Source organism: Aulostomus chinensis, chromosome 3 (genome assembly GCF_037954235.1).
Source record: "Aulostomus chinensis isolate RoL2024-O1b breed Wild chromosome 3, RoL_Achi_v1.0, whole genome shotgun sequence".
NCBI lineage: Eukaryota > Metazoa > Chordata > Actinopteri > Syngnathiformes > Aulostomidae > Aulostomus > Aulostomus chinensis.
The window spans coordinates 24,801,318-24,822,330 of record NC_141322.1 but is presented as its reverse complement, the minus strand read 5'-3'; the positions used below and the strand labels follow the sequence as shown (position 1 = coordinate 24,822,330).

General features: G+C 41.0%; 1 protein-coding gene and 1 long non-coding RNA gene across 2 annotated transcripts in view; one reads left to right on the top strand and one right to left on the bottom strand.

The window, feature by feature from the left end:
- The window catches only part of LOC147268363 (uncharacterized), a 163,861-nt gene that overhangs the window by 131,361 nt on the left and 11,487 nt on the right, over positions 1 to 21,013 (top strand). Inside the window, exons 3-6 of the long non-coding RNA XR_015112127.1 lie at positions 2,217 to 2,426; positions 3,335 to 3,461; positions 12,372 to 12,581; positions 20,148 to 20,258. This is a non-coding gene — a long non-coding RNA (uncharacterized LOC147268363). The remainder of the gene's footprint in view (positions 1 to 2,216; positions 2,427 to 3,334; positions 3,462 to 12,371; positions 12,582 to 20,147; positions 20,259 to 21,013) is intronic.
- Positions 10,895 to 21,013, bottom strand: part of cdh22 (cadherin 22) — a 183,350-nt gene continuing 173,231 nt past the window's right edge. Inside the window, exons 14-15 of the mRNA XM_086199884.1 lie at positions 20,847 to 20,948; positions 10,895 to 13,036 (exon numbers count right to left, since the gene is read on the bottom strand). Coding sequence (XP_086056010.1) covers positions 12,504 to 13,036; positions 20,847 to 20,948 — 635 coding nt within the window. The 3' untranslated portion in view covers positions 10,895 to 12,503. The remainder of the gene's footprint in view (positions 13,037 to 20,846; positions 20,949 to 21,013) is intronic.

The window sequence follows — 21,013 nt, the reverse complement described above, 5'->3', positions numbered from 1 at the left end:
TGACAGTAAAACGGTGAAAAAGATCACTAAAACTCCTAGTGTTTTAGGTTAGCAAGTGATATTTTAATGGACTTTTGTTTGAGTATAAACTACAGGGGTGATCTGAAACCTCCATGGACTCTTTTTTTTTTTTTTGCCACCTGCTGACAATAAAATCTCAGGTTTTTCATCATGTTTTGGATAAATGATAACTTATCTAATTTTTCAAAGAGAATTGGATCTGATAATTCTTGCTCACTCCTCTTTGATACAGTCTTCATGTCTGAGAATTCAAATTTTATCTCCTTGCAGGTTTTATAACAGTATTGGGGTTCCTCTTTTGTTCTCCTAAGATTTTCTGTTTCTTGTATTTACTACTGTCTTCTCTTGCTCCGCACCCACACATCCATGACATCCCTTTCCACAAGTCTACACGCACAAGGCATCAGTGGAAGCATTTCTGGAATCAGGGGGCAAAAGGTGGACTTGTTTGGCAGTGCAACCAGAAGAGTTGTTATTAATAATTGAAAATTATGTATATTAAACTTTCATTAGAAAAGACCTCTCTTTATCTTGGACTTCTAAAAATCTGTAGAAATTTCAAGAGTCCTACAGTAAGGACTGATGGGGACATATGGAACCCACCACCACTCCCTCTGTCTCCCACCTGCCATCCCTCCTCTTCTGGGACCCTCTACCTCACTTGTGAGCTTTGGGCTTCCTCTGATTTGCTGTCCAGTGATGGCTGTACAGAAAGATCGACAGAATATACTTCAGCTTTGTGGACACATCTCAGGAACGGCTTAAGGAAACGCCTTTCAGTTTGACATCAATTTTTCATTTGGTCCTGAAGATTGTTAGATTTTCGAGGTCAAAGGGCAAATTGACTGTGACTGCACAAAACATGTGTTTGGCCATAATGCCAAAAAAATGAATTACTGTTTGTCACATTTGACACTTATTTCCAACAGCATTCAACATAATTTTGGCCCTTATTCAATACCATATCAGAAATGATTTTAGGGAATTATGAAGTATATTATATTAATCTGGACAATGGGGGATGTTAACTGCAGCTGGCTGGTGGAGTGAGTTTTTTTTTATCTCTATTTCTGGTCTCTGAAGCAGAAAAACTCAAAAAAAAAAAAAGTGACATTTTACTTTGGACTGTAGAATGCAGATCAGATGCCAGATGCATTTGCTTTGTACTATGAAGTCAACTCAGGCTGCCTTAGTATGCAGTTGTTGTTTAGCGCCATTTGCATTTTATGATGTCCTGTGACATCAAAGAGACTCTATGCATGTCTTTGTTTGACACGTAAGACCAGCCCCCTACTGTTGATGCGATGTCCGTTCTCTCTATAACTGACTAGGAATACTCTTATGCTATGTCCTTTGCAATGATGTGTCAGGCGAGTTTGCCCTTGCAAGCAGGGGTGATGTGAATATGGAGAGCTTTGGTCCAGTGGGATGTTTGCAGACTTTGCTCGCAGACATCCTCCTTGCTGTGGACACATTTGCAACATATTCTCACATTTGCAGGCTTGGGTGTGAAATATCTGTTAGGCAGATCAAATTGAATCAATATTGAGTAAATCTGCCAGTTAATTTCAGCCTCAGTCTTGGATTGAAGATTGGTCATGTGATTTCTGTGCTAAAGCTGCTGTCCGTCTCGTTCATCATTTCCTCATCTGGTCATATTTTGTCTTCTTTCCTGAAGAATATTCAATTGCAGTTTCTTGCTGTCCTTCATCCCTATTCACACAAAATGTGCTAACCTTCTCCATCCGATGCCTTCAAAGGGTTACATGACATCATCTTTGTGCATTGCTGATGTCTGATATGTGATTTTCAACTGCCTTGCAAAAGCTACAAGAGTGACCATAACGACGATCCATTGCCTCTGAATGAGATGGCTCAGTGACACGCAACTGTGTGGCTGACAGCAGAGAAAGAAGCAGCATCAGCTAGCCAGAATCTGGCCTTTGCTCAACATTTAAATGAGATAAATCTGGACTAAAATTACCATAGTTATCACAGTATTTGGTGAACTATGGCCGGCCATTTTCAGTGGATTGTTATTTCACACATACGATTTTATCTGAATAGCATATTTTTCCACATTGTGTGTGTGTGTGTCTACTCTTATTTTTGTAATAACTGAAATGCTTTTATTTAATCATGTAAAAATGATGTTCATAAACTCTCTCAAAGTATTGATCTCTCCCATACTGCAGGTCTTCCTCCGTCTGCTCCCTGCTGTATCAGCTTCTCCACCTTACGACCCAGCAGCTCTACTGAGGAACTGGAGGAGGTTTAGAGGTGATGCCCCTTGATCAGATCAGTAGGATCCAGCATCCTTAGACACTGAACTGACCAGCCAGGGATATTATACTCAGGCCGTAAAAAGTACTTGCAGATGAGGATGCCTATCAGCGTAGGCCCAGGTATGAAATAAAACAAATAGGAGTATTGTTGTTGTTCTTCCCCACTGCATCCCATGACTAGTCCACACTGTAACACCAAGGCCATATTTTGAACCCAGACTCTCATTTAACAGTTTGACTGACTGCAGAACAAAAGGGAGCTGCAGTCTGTTCAGTGGAGCCATTGGGACCCTAAATCTTCTGCTTGATGGCAAAAGCTGATATACTACCCACATTGTAATCATAAAGCTGGTTGAAAATCACAGAAGTCTACATCTTATGCACAGTTATGGGCCCATCAGTATTACCCAAGAGTGAGAAACGGGTTTTTGTAAAGTAAGTGCATTTTAAGATCATCAACTATTCTTTGCTGGAAAAAAGCAAATAATGTCTGAAACTCAGCTAACAGAGTGAGGAAACTTTTCTTGATAATATCCTCATCTTCTAACATCAGAGGTACGAATGTCATTTATGAATCTTCCACCCTCATCCACTGCAGCTGTGTATACACAAGCTTTTGTTGTGTAGATCAGAGCTACAAATGTATTTATTACAACAGTGACTACATTTTCCATTGTGTCTTGGAACCTTGCAGTGTAAGTACATGATTCCCTCAGAGACACGCAGCCTGACATCACAGGAAAAACCCACCAAAATACTGTATCTCTCCTAGTTCCCAGATGCTGGTGTAGGCAGATGATCTCACATTATACCATAATACTGGGCTTTGATTGGCTGCTGATTGTCACCTGGATGTATATTAATTCCTTTAAATAACTTTTCACCAAGTGAATAGTAGCAGTGTTCACATTACATTTGTAAGTTTTGATCTTTTTTTTTTTTTTAAACGGGAATAGAACCATCTAGATGCCCTTTATGCTGACACTTCCTTCGATTAACATCTGCAAATTTTTCTGTGGGGTTTTTAGGTGCACCTGCGCTCTAGATTGCGTAAAGAGATGGCAGACACAGCAGCCATATCCGACCAGCTGCCTCCATTCTGTGTCTGTAAGAGCAGGACTTCCACCCACACTCTAGTGGAAGCAAGTGCACATCGTGAGTTTTTCCTCTCAACAAATTTGGATAATATGATAATATGAGAACTCAGAATACATCCTCTACCCTCATGTTAGCTAGGCACCTCATGGTGGCGTGCAACCGTCCTAGACTAGCCTAACGTGAGTGAATCAAGTTGAAGCTGCTGGTTCAAATGCCTCTGTACTGGTAAAAAATAGGATGCTACCAGAGGTGTGAGCTCCTCCCATCAGGGACACCTGAGACAATTAGCTTGTCCATTGCCATCTGTCTAACGTCTGGTCTGCAAATCGAGAAGATTATCTAGATAACATAACTAGAAATTAGATGGCTAAACACCCACATTCTCTCCTAAACAATGCTTTCTGTTATTTACTTCATTTGTCGATGGTTTTAATGTTATGGCTGTTTGACAAATGTGTGTTAAGGCTGAAAATCCTCTGGCTTTCATGAGGATGGTGTTGGGCTTCTTACGTAGATGCATCTGCAGTGGCATCCTGATCATTTTCATACCAGAGAATGGATCAAAAAATTAAAATGTGGAATCGTAAGGACATGAGACGGAGTACTAACCTTGCCAATGGCGTTCAATGTCTGTACGTGTGTGTGTGTGTGTGTGTGTGTGTGTGTGTGTGTGTGTGTGTGTGTGTGCGCGCGTGCATTTGGCTAGTGTGGGCAAGGTCTTGCTAGCTGAGACAGCTTGAACTTAACTCTGTGTCTGTCAGACCCTATGAAGAAGACACATTATAACTAGCACACAGGCACGCACGCACACACGCACGCACACAGGCACACAGGCACACACGCACACACACACACACACACCTCAGATTATTTCACAGTGCAACCTTCTCGTGATGGGGTCTTGTTTGTGTTACCTTCATTTAATAGACTGCCTGATTTTGAACTTTTTGGTAAAAGTAATTAAATTTGTCAGGAGCGTAGGAGGAAATGAGCAGCAGTTTAGAGGAAATTCCGGTGGTAAACATGCCACTGTGTGAGCAAGCCTGGTCTGCATGAAAGAGCATCAAAGCAATCTTTGGTTTTTTTGCAAAAACAAAAATAAGAATTTGGAAACATGTTCAATATGCTGAATGGTGAAAAACTAACTTTCATCTTTGTGCTGCTTTATAATCACTTCTTGCTACACTGGAGCAGCAGCCTCTAATGTAACACAGTACAGATAAAGAGCACTATTGGAAAAGTAAGATCGTAATATTATTATTTCTGCATTAGAATTTCATAGACTTGATGTAAGTAGATCCTACTATATCATTGTAAATATTACATGAGCCTGGCCATTTAGAAAGTAATTGGCTTTTAGAGTTGGCCGATAGTGCTGCACTGTCTCCACGAAGATTTATAATGTTGACTTACTGTACGAGAAAGCGGGGGTAATCACTAAGACAGTTTATCCTGAAGCTCCATCTGTCTCTCACCCTCGACACTGGGCAAGGAGTGCAATTGTTTTAGGGCAAAATAGGTGTCAACCTAAATCAACTGCTTCATGGATAAAAAGGCTGAACTGAAAAACGGTTTAATTTATTGAAAGCTGATCCAGGGAGAATCTAATGCTTCATTCCAAATGCATTTGTTGTATTTGCTTTTCATCTTTTCCTAATTGATCTTTCATACCAAGTCTCCCTTGCTTGCCCTCGTAGGTTTTAGCTGAAATTAAATTGATTTGCATAATGAATGGGGATCAAACTCACTGTACAGATGAAAAATCAAAATAAAAAATGACTTTTCTCTGAGGGTGGAAGGGTAGGAGATACAAGAGGAGGAGAGGTGGAAGGAAAGGGAGGAGAGAGGTGAAAGGCAGTAAAATGCAATTATACAACCTCAATAGACCAGCAAATACAAAAAAAATACCCTGACAGGCGGTTAACATTATTTCATTCAACAAAGGAATAAAGGCTCATTTAAAATCATAGTCAACCTTACAGCCCTGCGTATTGTCTAATCACTGGTGTTTTTTTATTAAATGAAATTAGAATGTCGCTTTCCCTTGTGACAACTTCCACTTTCTAGTTGTTACTAATTATACTTCTATCATCATGGTAAGACTTGGCAATGCTCAAAGAATCTCATTCAGTTATTCTGTCATTTGTTAAATCTTCGGGTACCATTTTGAGGTGGGGACTGGTTATTCATCTTCATATACTCTGGTTTGAGATCTTTCAAATGTTGGCACAAATGTGACAGGAAGCAAGTGGGAAGAGAATGAATGTGTTAATATTAAACTCATGATTCAGTACAGAAAGTTACATTAGTTCTGCTTCAGGATGTTTACTTTCACGGTTCTGTTACATACATATTTGGATGATTGTGATTTCAGTGGTAGGCGGCACTGTGGTGCAGTGGTCAGCACTGTCGACTCACAGCAAGAAGGATCCAGGTTCAAGTTACGGCTCGGGCACAGGATCTTTCTGTGTGAGTCTCCATGTTCTCCCTGTTCCTGCGTGGGTTCTCTCTGGTACTCCAGCTTCCTCCCACAGTCCAAAGACATCAAGAGGGGACGAGGCTGATTGATACTCTAAATTGACCGTAGGTGTGGCTGTGAGTGTGAATGGTTGTCTGTCTCTATGTGTTGGCCCTGTGATGGACTGGCGACCCGTCCAGGGCGAGCCTCTCGCCTGAAGGCTGCTGGGCTCCAGCCCCCCCCACGACCCTTAACAGGATAAGTGGAAGAAAGTGGATGGATGGTTGGGTCAACAGACTTAAAATAGCTATCCTCAGTCGTACTCTCCATCAGTGTAACATGTTACTAAATCACTTGATGGCTTGATGGAGTACTCAGAGGACCTTTTTGTTGGAACCAAAAAAAAAAAAAAAAAGTCCATTTAACAATTTGAGCAATCAATTAATTTGATGTACTTTTTTTTTTCAAATAACTAATCCTTTAGTAAAGAGCTTGTGGGTGAAAAGGAGAAGAACTCCAAAGTATAATGCAAAATGTGCCTGGGTGATAAGTTTGCCACCATCAAAGAACCCTACCTCATATTTTAGAAGCACCTACAAGCTACACAGGGCTTTGGAACAGGAGGATAATGATGCTGCAGCTGGTGCTAAAATCCTTGTACTCGATGTATGGGAAGAAGTGCTCCTAGAGGGCACCACTGTAAGTTTATAAGTTCCTTTCAACTTTTAATGTTATTGACACCTCTTTGTTAATCATACATTCATTCATCCATTTTCTATACTGCTTATTCTGTTAAGGGTCGGGGCTGGAGCCTATCCCAGCTGACATTGGGTGAGAGGCAGGGTTCACCCTGGTCGGGTCGCCAGTCCATTGCAGAGCCATCAGGAGCAATTAGGGGCTGAGTATCTTGCTCAAGGATACTTTGAGGATCGAACCAGTGACCTTGCTAGATGGCCACTCTACCTCTGAGCCATGCCGCCTCCCATTTTAAAATATATCAGTTGACAAAAATCAGCTTCAACTCACTCCAGTGAGGGGAAATGTGGAAGCATCTCAGGAATGGTATCTTGAATCCCACTGTAGTCTCCTTCCATAAGAGCAGCCATTCTCCCCTGCTGTGAAGTTAATAATGTATGAAGGTTACGTATGCATGTCTTCTTGCTTGAGGAGGTTATGGACTGGATAGCACAGATGCAGACTATACCCACACAGGTGGGTATATACTGTTAACACACACAGGCACGCACACATTCATTTTCACTGAAAATGAGTTGAAGGTGTTGTCTGTGATCAAAAGTTCCCTGTACACCCAGCAGTTGAGTAAGTGTTTTCCATAAGGGAAAATTCAAAAATATCAAACAACTCAAGCATGATGAAAACTGCAGGCACAATCTTTTGTCACTTCATGGACTTTGCCATGATAAAAAAAAGAATTATCTGGGAAAAAGTGTGCATCATACTCTTTGAACAAACATTATTCTGCATGTTTTATGCATTTCTCTTGCTTTGCCTCTCATTTTAGCTGTTTGGTGAGCTTCAATAATGTGTATTTACGTATTTTCATAAGCCCTTTTAACCTCTGTGCATTTACATTTAAACTTAAAGATGAATATATTGAGAAAATAAAGATTTAGTGTTTGCCTATTGGAATTACATCCCCACAGAGCTGAGACAGCACTTACCCCATCATGTAGAGAGGAAATGTAAACACAGGCTAAGTGAATAACACATGGCAAATACAATTATTGAAACGTTTTTCATAAAGAGGAGGATTATAGTCCTTTCTGTATGGTTATTTAAAGTTTCGGGCACCATAGGTAGAAGGTTCTGGGTTCAAACCTGCTGTTGCTTGCAGTTTAAACGAGCCGCATCATAATTCAAATGTTATCAAATCTGATCTTGAGCTTGTATAGAGTCTGTTCTTATCTAAGATCAAATCCCCCAAAATACTGCAGTTCAGAATCTTTGTGGGTAGAAAATTCCTCCTGGTTGGTGAATCATTGTTCAAATGTCCTCCTGGTAGCAAATGTCTGTTCAGTCATGGCAGACGTTTGGCAACACATGAGTTCATTCATGTGATACACAAACATAATTCACTTACCTTGTACAGTACTTTATCTTTATCTTCACAGCATCTGTCCTGCCAAATGGGGTTTTATGGCCAATTTTAGCACAGGTGTGAAAACAAAGTATTGGCAAGCAAATAAAACTGGCCAAACAGGCCTGTTTATCACTATTCAGGTAATGTTTACTGGTGTTTATCTAGCATTGTTATAGTACATCAATCGCCAAAACAGCCGATTGTTCATTGTTATTTAGGCACTTGTATCTGTAAGATGACAGTGACAGTGTCAGTAGTCAGCAGTCAAGGGAGAGAAAGCATAAAAACCATATTTAACTCAAATAAATCATACCCTAGACTTGGGTCCAGAGCAACACAATTAAGATGATTTACTGAGTAATTAAACAAAAAGCGCAGGCATGGAAATCAAATTTGGAGAACGCAGTGACAAGACTCCTCCTTTGTCCTTGACGAGTTTTTACACGTTGACAACCCAGACCTGAATTATGATCTCTATTTAGAGGACAATTGATCGAAGCAAGGGTACCAAAGTGTGGATTATACTGGGAAAACACCCGAGCATGCTGAGATTTATGCTCTGTATGTCTTCTTATTATTACATAAAGGCTAATACTGTGCCGAGAGGCATGAGATTCTCTCCCTGCCTTCCTGTGGGAAAAGAATCTCAAGCTTGAAACACCTCCCTGATGAGAGATCAGCTGCCTGGACAACCATTAATTCATCCATAAATCTTGAATGTGATCATCGCTAATGAAGTACTGCGTGTTCTGTAAAATAACTTTTGAGTGATAGGTATAAGCATGTCTCCTTGGATAGGCTGCAGGTTAATGACTGGATTTATACTGTTTCAATGCACCTTGTGTGCAGAAACCAAATCTGCAACTCCTGCAGATCCGTCCTTTGAAGGGCAAACAAACATAGCCTTTTGTTCTGGGGGCATCTGACGACATCAAGCATGCTCATCTCCAGCTTTTTGAATGTGACATTTCAGGTTTTTTTTTTTTCCCCCCCTCCATAATTCTTTAAAGGTTGGTGCCTTGAGGGAGATCTTGTTAAGAGGATTTTTTTCAGAACCGTTTAGGGGGAGATGTGATGATGGCTGATGTCAGTCCATGTGGAGTGATGTTCATGGGGGGGTGGGGAGTGTCTTCATCTGAAAGATTTGGTGGAGCCTCAGTGAGAGCCAGTCATACAGTTTCAAGGGGATATACAAAGATGAATGGATCAAGTCGTCTCAGACATTATTGTGTCGGGTTTGCTTCTTTTGATGCTAATGATCCTCTAACATAATACAAAATTAGCATGATGTCAGTATGCAAGGCCTTGTTGTTGGATTTTTAATCAGCTGTTCACCCATAACACGTGTTGACATCCTCCAAGAGCACCGACTTACAGCCGCCATTCTATTGAAGGTTCTATTTCACCTTCATCTATCAATCAAGAGTTAAGTTCTGATGTCTTTTCAAGTTCTAAAATGTGTCCAGGGAGGAGAGACAATGTTGGTCTTTGTTGTTGCAAAAACTGTTGTTCTATATGCAGAGTATTTAGGCTGAATGGATTATTGTCATCTATTATCTGTGGTGCACATTCATGTCCCCCTCCCCCATGTTTTATCAATTGTCAGCCAAGTGCAGACGTAAAACAAGAAGCCATTTAATGTGCACATAGCGATTCCCTAAAGAACCGTCAATCACCAAACTTCTATCCATAATTAATTATGGACCCACGTTGCCAGTGGACTTGGGGTAAATGTTCTGATTTTGACAATGATGGACGATGAATGAGAGGATTGTTTGTGTGAAAAATAGGCCTGAAGTGACCAGAGGAACTTTCTTCCTCTGAATGTGTGATTATTCTTTAATCTCGCCTTTCAAAGCATTAGTCACATGGCCTGCAGCCACTCGGATGACATTGTCTTCACAGAGTTTCTTTAGAAGGTGCAAACAGATTCACCACAATTACCGTGGTGCTCGTGATGACCTACATTTGCATATATCCATCCAGGCCGTGACATTCATTTGTCAGTTAGAAAATGTTGACAAGCTAAAGGTTAACTTTGATAATGGGTGGTCAAAATCACTCCGTGGCAAAGATACATAGTGAAATGCATGTGAAGCAAATCAGCTCAGAGCAAATCCAAAGAGTTGCTGATGTAAACCGTAATTCAAGTTGTTGAATAGAGTTTAAATGTAACTAATTGAACTTTATTCTTTCTCGATCCAATAGTCCATATCTTTAATTAAAAGAAAGTGAAGTTGCTCATTCTTTTTCAGAAACCTAAAGGCATAATTATATTTTTAATCACATTGGCGTTGATCTCAAGGTGTGAAGGAATGCAATTTGCTTATTTGTTGCATTTCTCCTTCAATTGTAAAAGTGAAGTGTTATAAAGAGTGTGATAAGTGCATGAATATGTATTTTTTTTATCAAAATCCACTGGAATTTTTTAATCGCCCTCTTGAGCAAACATTTAGAGCTTATAACTAACCAACAAGACACTTTTTGGGGGGGGGGGGGGGGGGTAAAACTCAGTTCTGGATGTGAATCCCAGCCACCGCCTGACTTTCAGTTTTAGCAACAGATCGTAAAGATGAAAGCAGCTTCATATTCCTCGTCATCCTCTGGTGATTCTGACAATTACAGTAGTTTTGGCAGAAGGCACTCAGGAGGGAGCCACGCTGAGAGGAGACTGTCTTTGGCCTGTCACATAGCCTGTTTGTTTCCATCTAGGACTCCTCTCTGAAATTACCGCTGATGAAAACACAAGTTTTGTCCACAATTATTCAAAACTCCAGAGACAGGTTCTGCAAACAAGAGACAAACAATAATTAGCAACACGGATCTATTTACTTTACCACTGTGATATCATTTGCTAGAGGAATTTAGTCCATTACACACAATGAGATATAGGTTTTTATAAAAAAAATTTAAATATTTATTTGTCTTAATTTTTTTTCTTTTGTAATTTTCCATACATTTGCAAGTTAAGGTCAACATTAAATAGGTTGTGGATATCAGGTGGGTGTGACCCTTCCTCTCATGGTACCCTTCAACCTCTCCCGCTAAAATCAAACACAACCATTCTTTTGTCACGACCCCCCCCCCCCCAAAAAAAGTAAACAAAATATCAAAGGCAAAGCAAACCTCTCAAGATATAAAATGAATTGAACATATCGTACACATTCACACAAAACTCTGGAATGAAACTCACGTCCCCGTAGGACAAAGTTGGCCACCAGACAATTCCATGAAACAGGGATTTTGTTTAGTCTTAAATCACTGTTGCGGTTTGTGCCTTATTGCCTTAAAATTGGCTGTGAAGAGGATAAAAAAAAAGAAGAAATCGTTAACACACAATTGTCCTCGTTTTGCAACGTCCAAAAAAAAAACCTCTTTAGAAATCACTAAAATACAGGGTAGATATGTCAGTGTGAATGGTTCGTACTGAACTGGCAGCTCATTTCTTCTTCACCTCTGTTTTTCATCTGTTCCCACTTTCTGTTTACTTTTGTGTTTCATCTGTCCAACTTAAAGTTTGTTATATTACAAAAAAGCGGTCATAGAAAATAAATACAAACATTTTTCAGAATGTAATTTTTATATGACCCTTTGTGCCACTGCCTCTACAGTCCTTTCTGTCCCCCAGGGTGTCTCTTTTTACGTCTTTCTTCCCTCACTGTGTTACAACTTCAACAGAGTTTATTGTTCCAAGTGGAAAATGTCAATAAATAAATAAATAAATACATAAAAACTAATAAATACACATATTTGCCCTTTAAATAAATACTGTTTTTGACTGGTTGCCTTGGCGTTGTTAAACTCTACTGAAGTAATAGTATGTAAACAGTATTAGTTGGGGAAAAAAAATGTCCTTGGTCTTCTTTTGAGGGAGAGAAATTCTTCCCTTCAGACGTACAGACACATATCAAAAGAAAGACTGAACCAGAAACAAAATAAGTGGTTTAACGTAATGAATGTACATGCTTCCATACAAGGCAAAAGAGGTCAGTTAAGGGTTTAGAAATGATGTAAATCAAGTTCTGTGGACATTGCAGACCTCAACCCAGCTGAGCACGTGTGAATCGAGATGTTTGAAGGAATTCTCCAACACCGTTGTTAAACCCCCCAAAATAGTGAACATCTTAGTTCAGAGACTTCTTTGACAAGATTCACCATTCAGGCTGTTCAGGCTGTTTGTTAACCATCTTACTGAAGCATTTTTAGTTTTTCCCTTTTATTTGCCACCCAACTTTATCTAAATGGCATTTTTGGGGGACGAGACATCGCTCTATCTTTTCTCTTTCTCTCATCATTCTCAGAGCCTTCATGCTGAAGTCTAAAAAGTCGCTCAAAAACCAAATACAAGTGGGTACAAAACTGAGTTCAAAGTTTGACTCTGGATTTTCCTTTTTTTTTTCTTTCAAAGGGGTACAGAGGTTCTGTTCTGTCTTTGAAGAAGCACATAGTCCTGTTCTCCATAGAGGACCAGTGGGAGAGAAGAGGATGAAGAAGAGGACAAGGGAGAGGTTAAATGTTTCTCTGCAGAGGAGACACTGTGCTAGGACCCCTCCTCATCAGTGTTTCCTGGAGCATAGTAGCCGGCCAGTTGCCTGAAACGTGGTCCCCAGTCGCTGAGGTATGAGAAATCCTGTTCAGAGGTGGTGGAAAGGGTGTGGATTGAGCTGAGAGAGAGAGCAGGCGAACTGGTGCCCTCGAAGGCGTACGTCTGAAACGAGTCATATGGCGGCACTGACAGGTCAGCGTCAGCCTGCTCCACCTTCTTTCTGATGTAGCCTTTGAATAGGGAGAAGTCAGCTGCAGCTGCCGCTGCTGCTCCCTCTGCTGCACCACTTACCCGGTTTGCTTGTATCCACTGTGGCAGTGAGCGAATGTCCGGGCCAGTGTCACAGGCCTTAGCATCGGGGAAGTCATAGAGATTCCTCAGGGTGCTCATGTCATATGCCTGAGTGTCCTGTTCCCCTCCGCCCTCGTCGTTGTACTTGATGACGTTATCCCTCATGTCCTCCTCATCCTCTGTCATCCTCTGACCCTTCCTGTGACGCTTGAGGGTCAGGATCAGCAAGACAAGGACTGATGGAGGGAGAGACAGAACAACAGAGGAGAGAAGGAAGGAAAGACCAACATCATTATATAATAATGGTGTGTGGAAGGAGTTTCTACAAAGAAAACCACTGCGTTCTAAAATAGTGCCACATGTCCCACGCTCACTTTCTAGGACACACAACGTATAGACATGAAGGACTTGCATCAGCAGAGTTTCACACACCATAAAGAGATATGCTGCACAAAAAAACATGGCCAAGAGAAACTAATTCTACCAAGGATACTAAATGTATGACATTTGTACAGAATTAGTGCGGGTGCAGTACCATTCATGCGCTGTATGTGTTGCATTTAATTATTTACAGTTAGAAAGTTAGCAGCAGTCAGTGTAACTTTGACTTCACTTCTCAGGGCAAATAACAGCAGGGAAAGATAATGTATTGTCAAGTTTTACATTTCAAATGCATGAGCATCGATTTTCCACGATCCTGATTGCCTTGCCCAGAAATATGATTCAAATGGCTTAATGGAGACCATGTGTATATCAATACTAATCTAACTGGAGTGAAACTGCGACTTTGAGGATTCATCACAACTTAAAACCAGAGGCAACCAACTTCAAAGAGAACAAAATGCTTTTGAAAATTAAGTCTTAAAAGGGATCACCATACAGACTCATAAAATGAGAGTGAAGCACAGGCTGTATGCACAGAGTAATTCATGAGGCTTTAATTTCAGCTTAGTACTTTTAATTACTGCCTACATTCATGATTAGAGAAGCCTCACTTGTTCCAGACACCCAGGGCTGCTCTTGTCTCGCTGAAATCTCCACCAGATCTAGAGATTCCATTTGCAAATCAGATAAATCCTTCTTGAAATGAATAAATAAATAATGAATAAAAATGTATGAATACAAAAAAAGAAAATAAATTACATTATTTAAAATGTACATAATGTATTTAATTGTAGGCGGCACTGTGGTGCAGTCATCAGCACCGTCGCCTCACAGCAAGAATGTTCCGGGTTCAAGTCCCGGCTCGGGCACAGGATCTTTCTGTGTGGAGTCTCCATGTTCCCCCTGTTCCTGTGTGGGTTCTCTCTGGTACTCCAGCTTCCTCCCACAGTCCAAAGACATCAAGAGGGGACGAGGCTGATTGATACTCTAAATTGAACGTAGGTGTGACTGTGAGTGTGAATGGTTGTCTGTCTCTATGTGTTGGCCCTGTGATGGACTGGCGACCTGTCCAGGGTGAATGGACTCAATTTTATATAGCGCTTTTCTACCTTAGCAGCACTCAAAGCGCTTTACAGTGTCATCTCATTCACCCATTCACACACACACTCACACACTGATGGTGGAGGCTGCCATGCAAGGCGCCAACCTACTCATCAGGAGCAATTATGGGTTCAGTATCTTGCTCAAGGACACTTTGACATGGTCACGGGGGTCGAGGATCGAACCAGCATCCCTTCGGTTGCTAGACGGCCACTCTACCCCTGAGCCATGCCGCCCACATGAACCCCTCCTCTCGCCTGTAGCCGCTGGGATAGACTCCAGCCCCCCCGCAAACCCTTAACAGGAATAAGCAGCAGAAAATGGATGGTATTTAATTGTAATACTGTATTCTATTCTACTTCTTTTCAGACTTTTTCTTAAAGAAATCTTCTCTTATCATACTGTTTAACTGCTAAACCAGTAAACAAGTAATGATGACAGATTGTTGTGCAGCGCATGGTGATGACAAAATCACTAAAGTGATACAGGAAGTCAGCTCAGCAGACAAAGTGGCGCCAGCCACCTACCACGCATCCCCGGTCATGATAGAGTAGTCAATGGAAATGCAGCTGCTCTTCTTGTACTCTGTGATTTTGCAGCTATCAAGATATTTTGAAGAGAGGAAAACAAATGTTTGACATAACATTGACTTCTTTACTCCACCGCCAAGGAATCCTGCTTTTACTTCCTGCTGTCCCGTGGTGTCATTTTTAACACATCACTATAGCAGGGGAACAAGTCATTTTGCCCTTGTTATTGCCAAACCATTTATTCCATCTCTAAATAGTGTCTGTTAAGATTCGGTTCACAGCAGCGAGTCACTTTTCAGTACACAGAGCATAGCTGATTAGTTGTTATAGAAATCCAATCACGGACAGATTACAAAGTGAGTAGATTGACCTGAGTTGTTGAGTTCTGAGCAGCGTCAGGATGTATGTACTGTAGCTGGTCAGCTATGCAGGATGTGTACGCACAGACAGGATGTGATTTTCTTCCGTTTAGTGAGGACAATGGCCAACTAATAGATGCCAGTGAAGGGACATTGAGATAGATCATTAACCAGTGGGCACTATGCATCTTCTGGAACAGATAGCCTGTGCCTAAAACAAATGCCTACAAGCCCACAGGGAGAAAAGGGCCATCTATTACAGCGGGGCCTGAGCTGTCTGAGACGGACATAGTGTTTGATGTTCTGAACCCACCACAACACCCATCAGTACATTGAAAAATGAGATACGCCCAGATCAGGATGTTTTGTGCTGTGCGGAGGAAATTTACACATTAAGGCACTTTATTAAAATGGCTGATGAAAGCTCATGAAAAAAATGTTCTCTTTGAAAGTGACCTTAGAAGTCTGGATGTTAGTACTTAACTGCATGTTTCGCCTTTGCTTTAGCCTCCTTCCCCAGTGTTTTTATTTTTCCATCTTCAGGGCAAAGTGTAATGACGTTAATGTCAAGCATGTAATCTTTTAAAGAACTGGTTCCTGTCCAGGGTGTAAAGGTTCCAAAAAATAACTTGTGGAGTAAAAACTCCTTTCAATGACTCGCGCTGATCTTGAAAATGGGATTTTGTGTCTGATTGTACAGACCTTCTCCTCTTTCATTGTTTGTTGGGCTCCACTGGGAAGGCGACGTCTGTAACCATTGTGTTTATTCTTCTCCATGAATGGGGTTAATTAATTGCCATGGGTTTTGAGGAAACAGTCATGGTTTGTGGTAAATTGCAGCACAACAGACTGTCATGCATACTAAACATGCAAAGACAATCTAAATTCACTCTAATGAGGACAGTGACAGAAAACCGCAAACTATTAGTCCTGTCTTATATGTCAGAGATGTTGACATGATGAGAAAGATGTGACCCCCAAGAACAAAAAGGGGCAGGTGGAGTCTGGTGGAGTGTTTTCAGGCGTCATTTCATGCTTCTGTCTCAGCCATTTGTTACAAACTGACATGTAATTTCATTTGTTCAACACTGGATTTACATATAAATCCAAGAGTTTCAGAGCCAACGGGATTCACGTGTTACCACGTAACTCATTCAAACAAAACTGCAAAATCGGGTGTTTTCTGAATACAGTCCAAATTTGTGAAAAGTGTACATGTTCCACATTGTTTTCATATGAATTTAAGATCTTACATATTAAATTTAAATGTGTAAAATCACATATACATGGGAACTCACCAATGTCTGGTGCAAAACGCATTTGAAATTCAAGTGCCAAGTGTGAAGGGAGGGCTTAAATATGGCTTTTATCATTTTTCCTGTGCTACAATTTAAAAAAATATCCTCCAAATTATTTTGTGTTATTTTTAAGCGACACAATCACATTTTCAATAAGCACTCGTAGGATAATGCTTGCCCACAATGTTGCTCATGAATTATTCTTGTGTTCCTGAGTAAACCCTAAAATCAAATTATTTCACTTGGCTATTTATTCAGCACTGCATGATGGAAATCAGCCCATTAGAGGCTAATCTTGTCATTTTGTTTCGAAGGGAGCTCAACTCATGTCATACTGTGGGAATAATTACAACAATAATATCGATAAACAAGCAGTCCCAAAAACCTCATGTCAGCACTCATTACAGGACTGTAAGGTGGATCATAACATTAATGTTGCTGCAATATATTCATATCTAATATATTTCAGACGCATTGCGTATAAGCCAGTAGCGTTATATGTTTATCTTTTTCTGTCTTCGACATCTCAGAAAAGGTAGGTACAGAACCATTTATGCCGCTCTTACTCCCGTTGCCTCTCTCCAAGGTCACACGTCAATTAAAAAAATAATAAAACAATATGTTTTCATGAATACACAAATCCTTTTTTTGGATTAGAAACTGTGATTTCTGCCAAAGGGTAATGAGTTTAAATCCAGGGTATATTCAGGCCTGCTGCTCCTTCTCTAAATAGTACTGAAGATGCAATATCTGGCAGCACAGACTGAAGCAAAAACGATCCAATAACCTCACTCACTGATACCATGAGTGTCACTGCCAATTAGGTACACAGATGCTTGAACTGCAAGCTATTGAAAACCCATTTAACTTGAAGATTAGCGAGCCTCAGGCAACATTAATACAACACTTTTCACTTTTGTAGGAACCATATGTACCTGTGTAAAGCTGCCTTCTACATACAAAGCTGTTCCCCATGTGTACAGATGTTATGATAAGCGTTCCTGACAAGACAGTTAATTTACCCCTGGGCTGCGCTGGTTGCCCCCACCCAGTTCATCACGAGCAGATGGGAGTTAATTGGAATGGATGCATGCAGATGCTGTGGCGCAGCGGAATGGATTCATAACATCAGGCCTTTAAATGAACTGATAGAGGGACTGTTTGTTTGTAAAGTAATTAGGCAGAAATTTGTTTTCATTTTTCTCATCACCCAACAATTGATGTAATAGAGGTGGTCCAGTCTCTGGAGACAGGGAGTGCAGGATGGTTAAGTAGTTGCAGTGTGTGTAGAGAGGAGTGAGAGAGAGTGTGAGTGTGTGTATGTGTGAGTAGACGAGTTGCATTTAATTGTGCGTAGAGAAAGTGGATTTTACTGCAATTAATAAGTGAGAAGCAATTTGTCTGTCATGTGCTGTACACGCGAAATGCATGTGTGTTTTACTCAGCAACTAAAGGAGAAACGGTAAAGTGTTAAGATAAGAGAAGGCTGCCTGCACACAAACACCCATCTGTTGTTCACACTGTGAAAACACAAGGCATCTCCCTGATCTCAGCCCCTGCAGTCTTCAGATTTACTGTCTGCCAGATAACCGTCAGAAAGCAAGGCTGTGATTTAGCCCGAGACACGTTTAGTCCATTTTCTAGCAATCAGTCACTCAGAGTGGCGTGGATGTAACACTGATTAGAGTCACTGACTCCGACGGACTATACATGACGTGGTTCCATTAGTGGAATCAAAATTGCATGAAACATGAAATAATACAAAAATAGCTCACGTAAAAATGTACATCCATCCATTTTCTTCCGCTTATCCTGTTCCTAAGGGTCGTGGGGGGGGGGGGGGTAGGAGCTTATCCTAGGGGTTTTCCGGCAAGAGGCGGGGTTCACCCTGGATGGGTTGCTAGTCCATTGCAGGGCCAACACATATAGACAGACTCACAGCCGCACCTACGGTCAGTCTAGAGTATCAATCAGCCTCATCCCCATTTGCATGTCTTTGGACTGTGGGAGGAAGCCGTAGTACCAGAGAGAACCCACGCTGGAAAGATCCCGTGCTCGAGCCGGGACTCCAAAGCAGAACCTTCTTGCTGTGAGGCGACAGTGCTCACCACTGCACCCCTGTGCCACCCTTAAAATGTGCATTACAAATGTAATGTCTGTCAGATCATTAAGGCTTTAATGAAAAATAAGCGAGTTGAATTATGCATTTGTATTTTCCTACAGAGACTCAGGCTTTCCCTGAGCTATAAAGAAATCATTTTCACGCTTTGCAGTGTGTTTTGGTATTCTGGACAGCATGACATCCCTCCAACATTTTATTTATTTATTTACGTATGTTTTATAGCCAGCAAAGGTTGCCTCAGATTTGTACATAACATTTTTTTTGTTGAGGCTTTTAAAACTGCAATGAATAAATGATGTTTTAGCTTTTGAAGTCCATTCAAGTAGATGGTTTGGTTAATGGAGAGCGGGTTTTAACAGCTCTCATTAGAAAAGCTCTTAAAAGAAAAGGATAGCAATGTTAGTCACAGTTAAAGCAGCCTGGTGTCACATCATCCATCACTGGCTGCCTGCATGATGCAAAGCGTGTAGCGGCGAGAGCCGCGGAGACAAAACACGGTGACATCGTTGTTGCGTCTTACTGACACAGAGGAGCTCGATGGTAAAACATACAGTGCGAGAGCGAGAGGCTAATTCATTAAATTTTCAGATATGACAATACTAAAACCTCTTCTGTCTCCAAGAAGGTGACTGTGTGCATGCATGTGTGCATTTGTATGTGCATGAGTGAGTATAAATATCAGGGAATGCCTTGAAAGCCTTGTATATTTAAAGCCAGCTGCTCCTGAGAGATACAAGTGCTGAGGTAGCTCTTTGCCTGCTTGCTCTCTCTCTCTGTCTTTCCTCCACTCACATTCATTCCATCTCTTTGATCAAAGTGACTTGATACCATTCATAAACACAGGCATCATCTGTGCTGCTGTGCTTTCCCTCGTAAGAGTACCAACAAAATGTCAAACAAGAATGTCGCTTGTGGAAGCAAGATGAAAAATTTATTTTGCTTTTATGTCATTCATCTCAGGCTTTTCATCCATGGCATGTGCGGTTTCAATCTTGAAATGAAGAGTTCATTTTGAAAAGAACCCAAACAGAAAAATGTCTTTTCCATCCATTAGAAATGGGCAAATATTGTTGCAATGTGTCCAGGAAAAACAGAGAAAAGGTCAGGCTGTTCTCATTCACTGAGTGTATTAATATCTACAGAAGGTAATTAAGTTTGATTGTAGCCCACATCGAGTCAGGGGGATGTTGCAGTGAGACATCAGGATATTTGCAGCCGTTGTGTTTTATTTACTTGTATTTGAACCTAAACATTACCAGACCCTAACCTTGGCAATTTCATGCCTATCCCAGAATATTCCAATTTTCCATAGAGGGTAAAAGGAAAGTCCTGCATTCTGCCTGAGGTTCTTTGCTTCGGGGGTTCTCACAGCTGCACTGAGCGCTCATGTTACTTGACATTCGTATGATTATGTGGTTTTAAAAAAGAAAAAAAAAAAAAGGAAAAAAGTGCATACATTTCCATATGAGATCATATGAATGTTTCATGAGAACATGTAGAAAAGGTAGAAAACCTACAATAACCAGAATTCCCTCTGCTTGTTGACTTCAAAGGCAACTCCCTGGTCACTCGTAACTGAAATCAAGTGCTGTTCCGTCTGTTTGAATTGGATGAAGAGGAGGAACTATCCAACATCTGAGTGCAGAACCGCCACACGTGTACAGGTGAGGCTGCTGCCACTGAACTGTTGTCAAAGCAGAAGTTGAATCTGTAGTTTAATCGAATGAGTGTGTGGGTGTGTCGGGGGATGGGGTGGGGGCTCTTCCTGCAGCCAACATGGATGAAAGAACGTTTGTTTGCTTGCACAACTCACAACGATACGAAGCTGGTTGAAAATCTGCCAACACCCTCTTAAATGGCTAAATGAATAGAAAACATTGTAGACATCGAGGAAAATGAAGCATTTCAAACTTACTATGTTGTTTGTATTCATTATTTATCCATTGAAATGTCTTTGGTCTGTTTATTTAAAAGACTTCTTCAAATATAACCTCTAAAATCCATTAAAATACACACACTTGGTTGCATCATTTTTTGGACTCGTGATGCAGCTCTCAGTTTCAGCCGTCTTTGACTGGTACATAAAACTGCTTCCAGTGGTCTTGCTGGTTTCGTTGAACTTAGCGGTGACCCCAAGAGAAGCAATACTAATGAATCGTGCTCATCCATCCATCATGCATCCATTTATTGCCTCGCGCGTCCATGTCCGTGCTACACACTCGACACACTCATGAGTCCATCCATCTGCTTACCTATGAGGATGAGCATGCAGACCAGTAGCGCAATAAGTGCCCCGGGGCTGAGAGCAGCACTCATTACATAGGCTGTGCCGTTGCAGGACTGGATGGCTCCGTCTGGGGTTGCAAGAGAAAGAAAAATAAAAATATTCGTTCCACGCCTTCAGCTGTACTTATTAGTG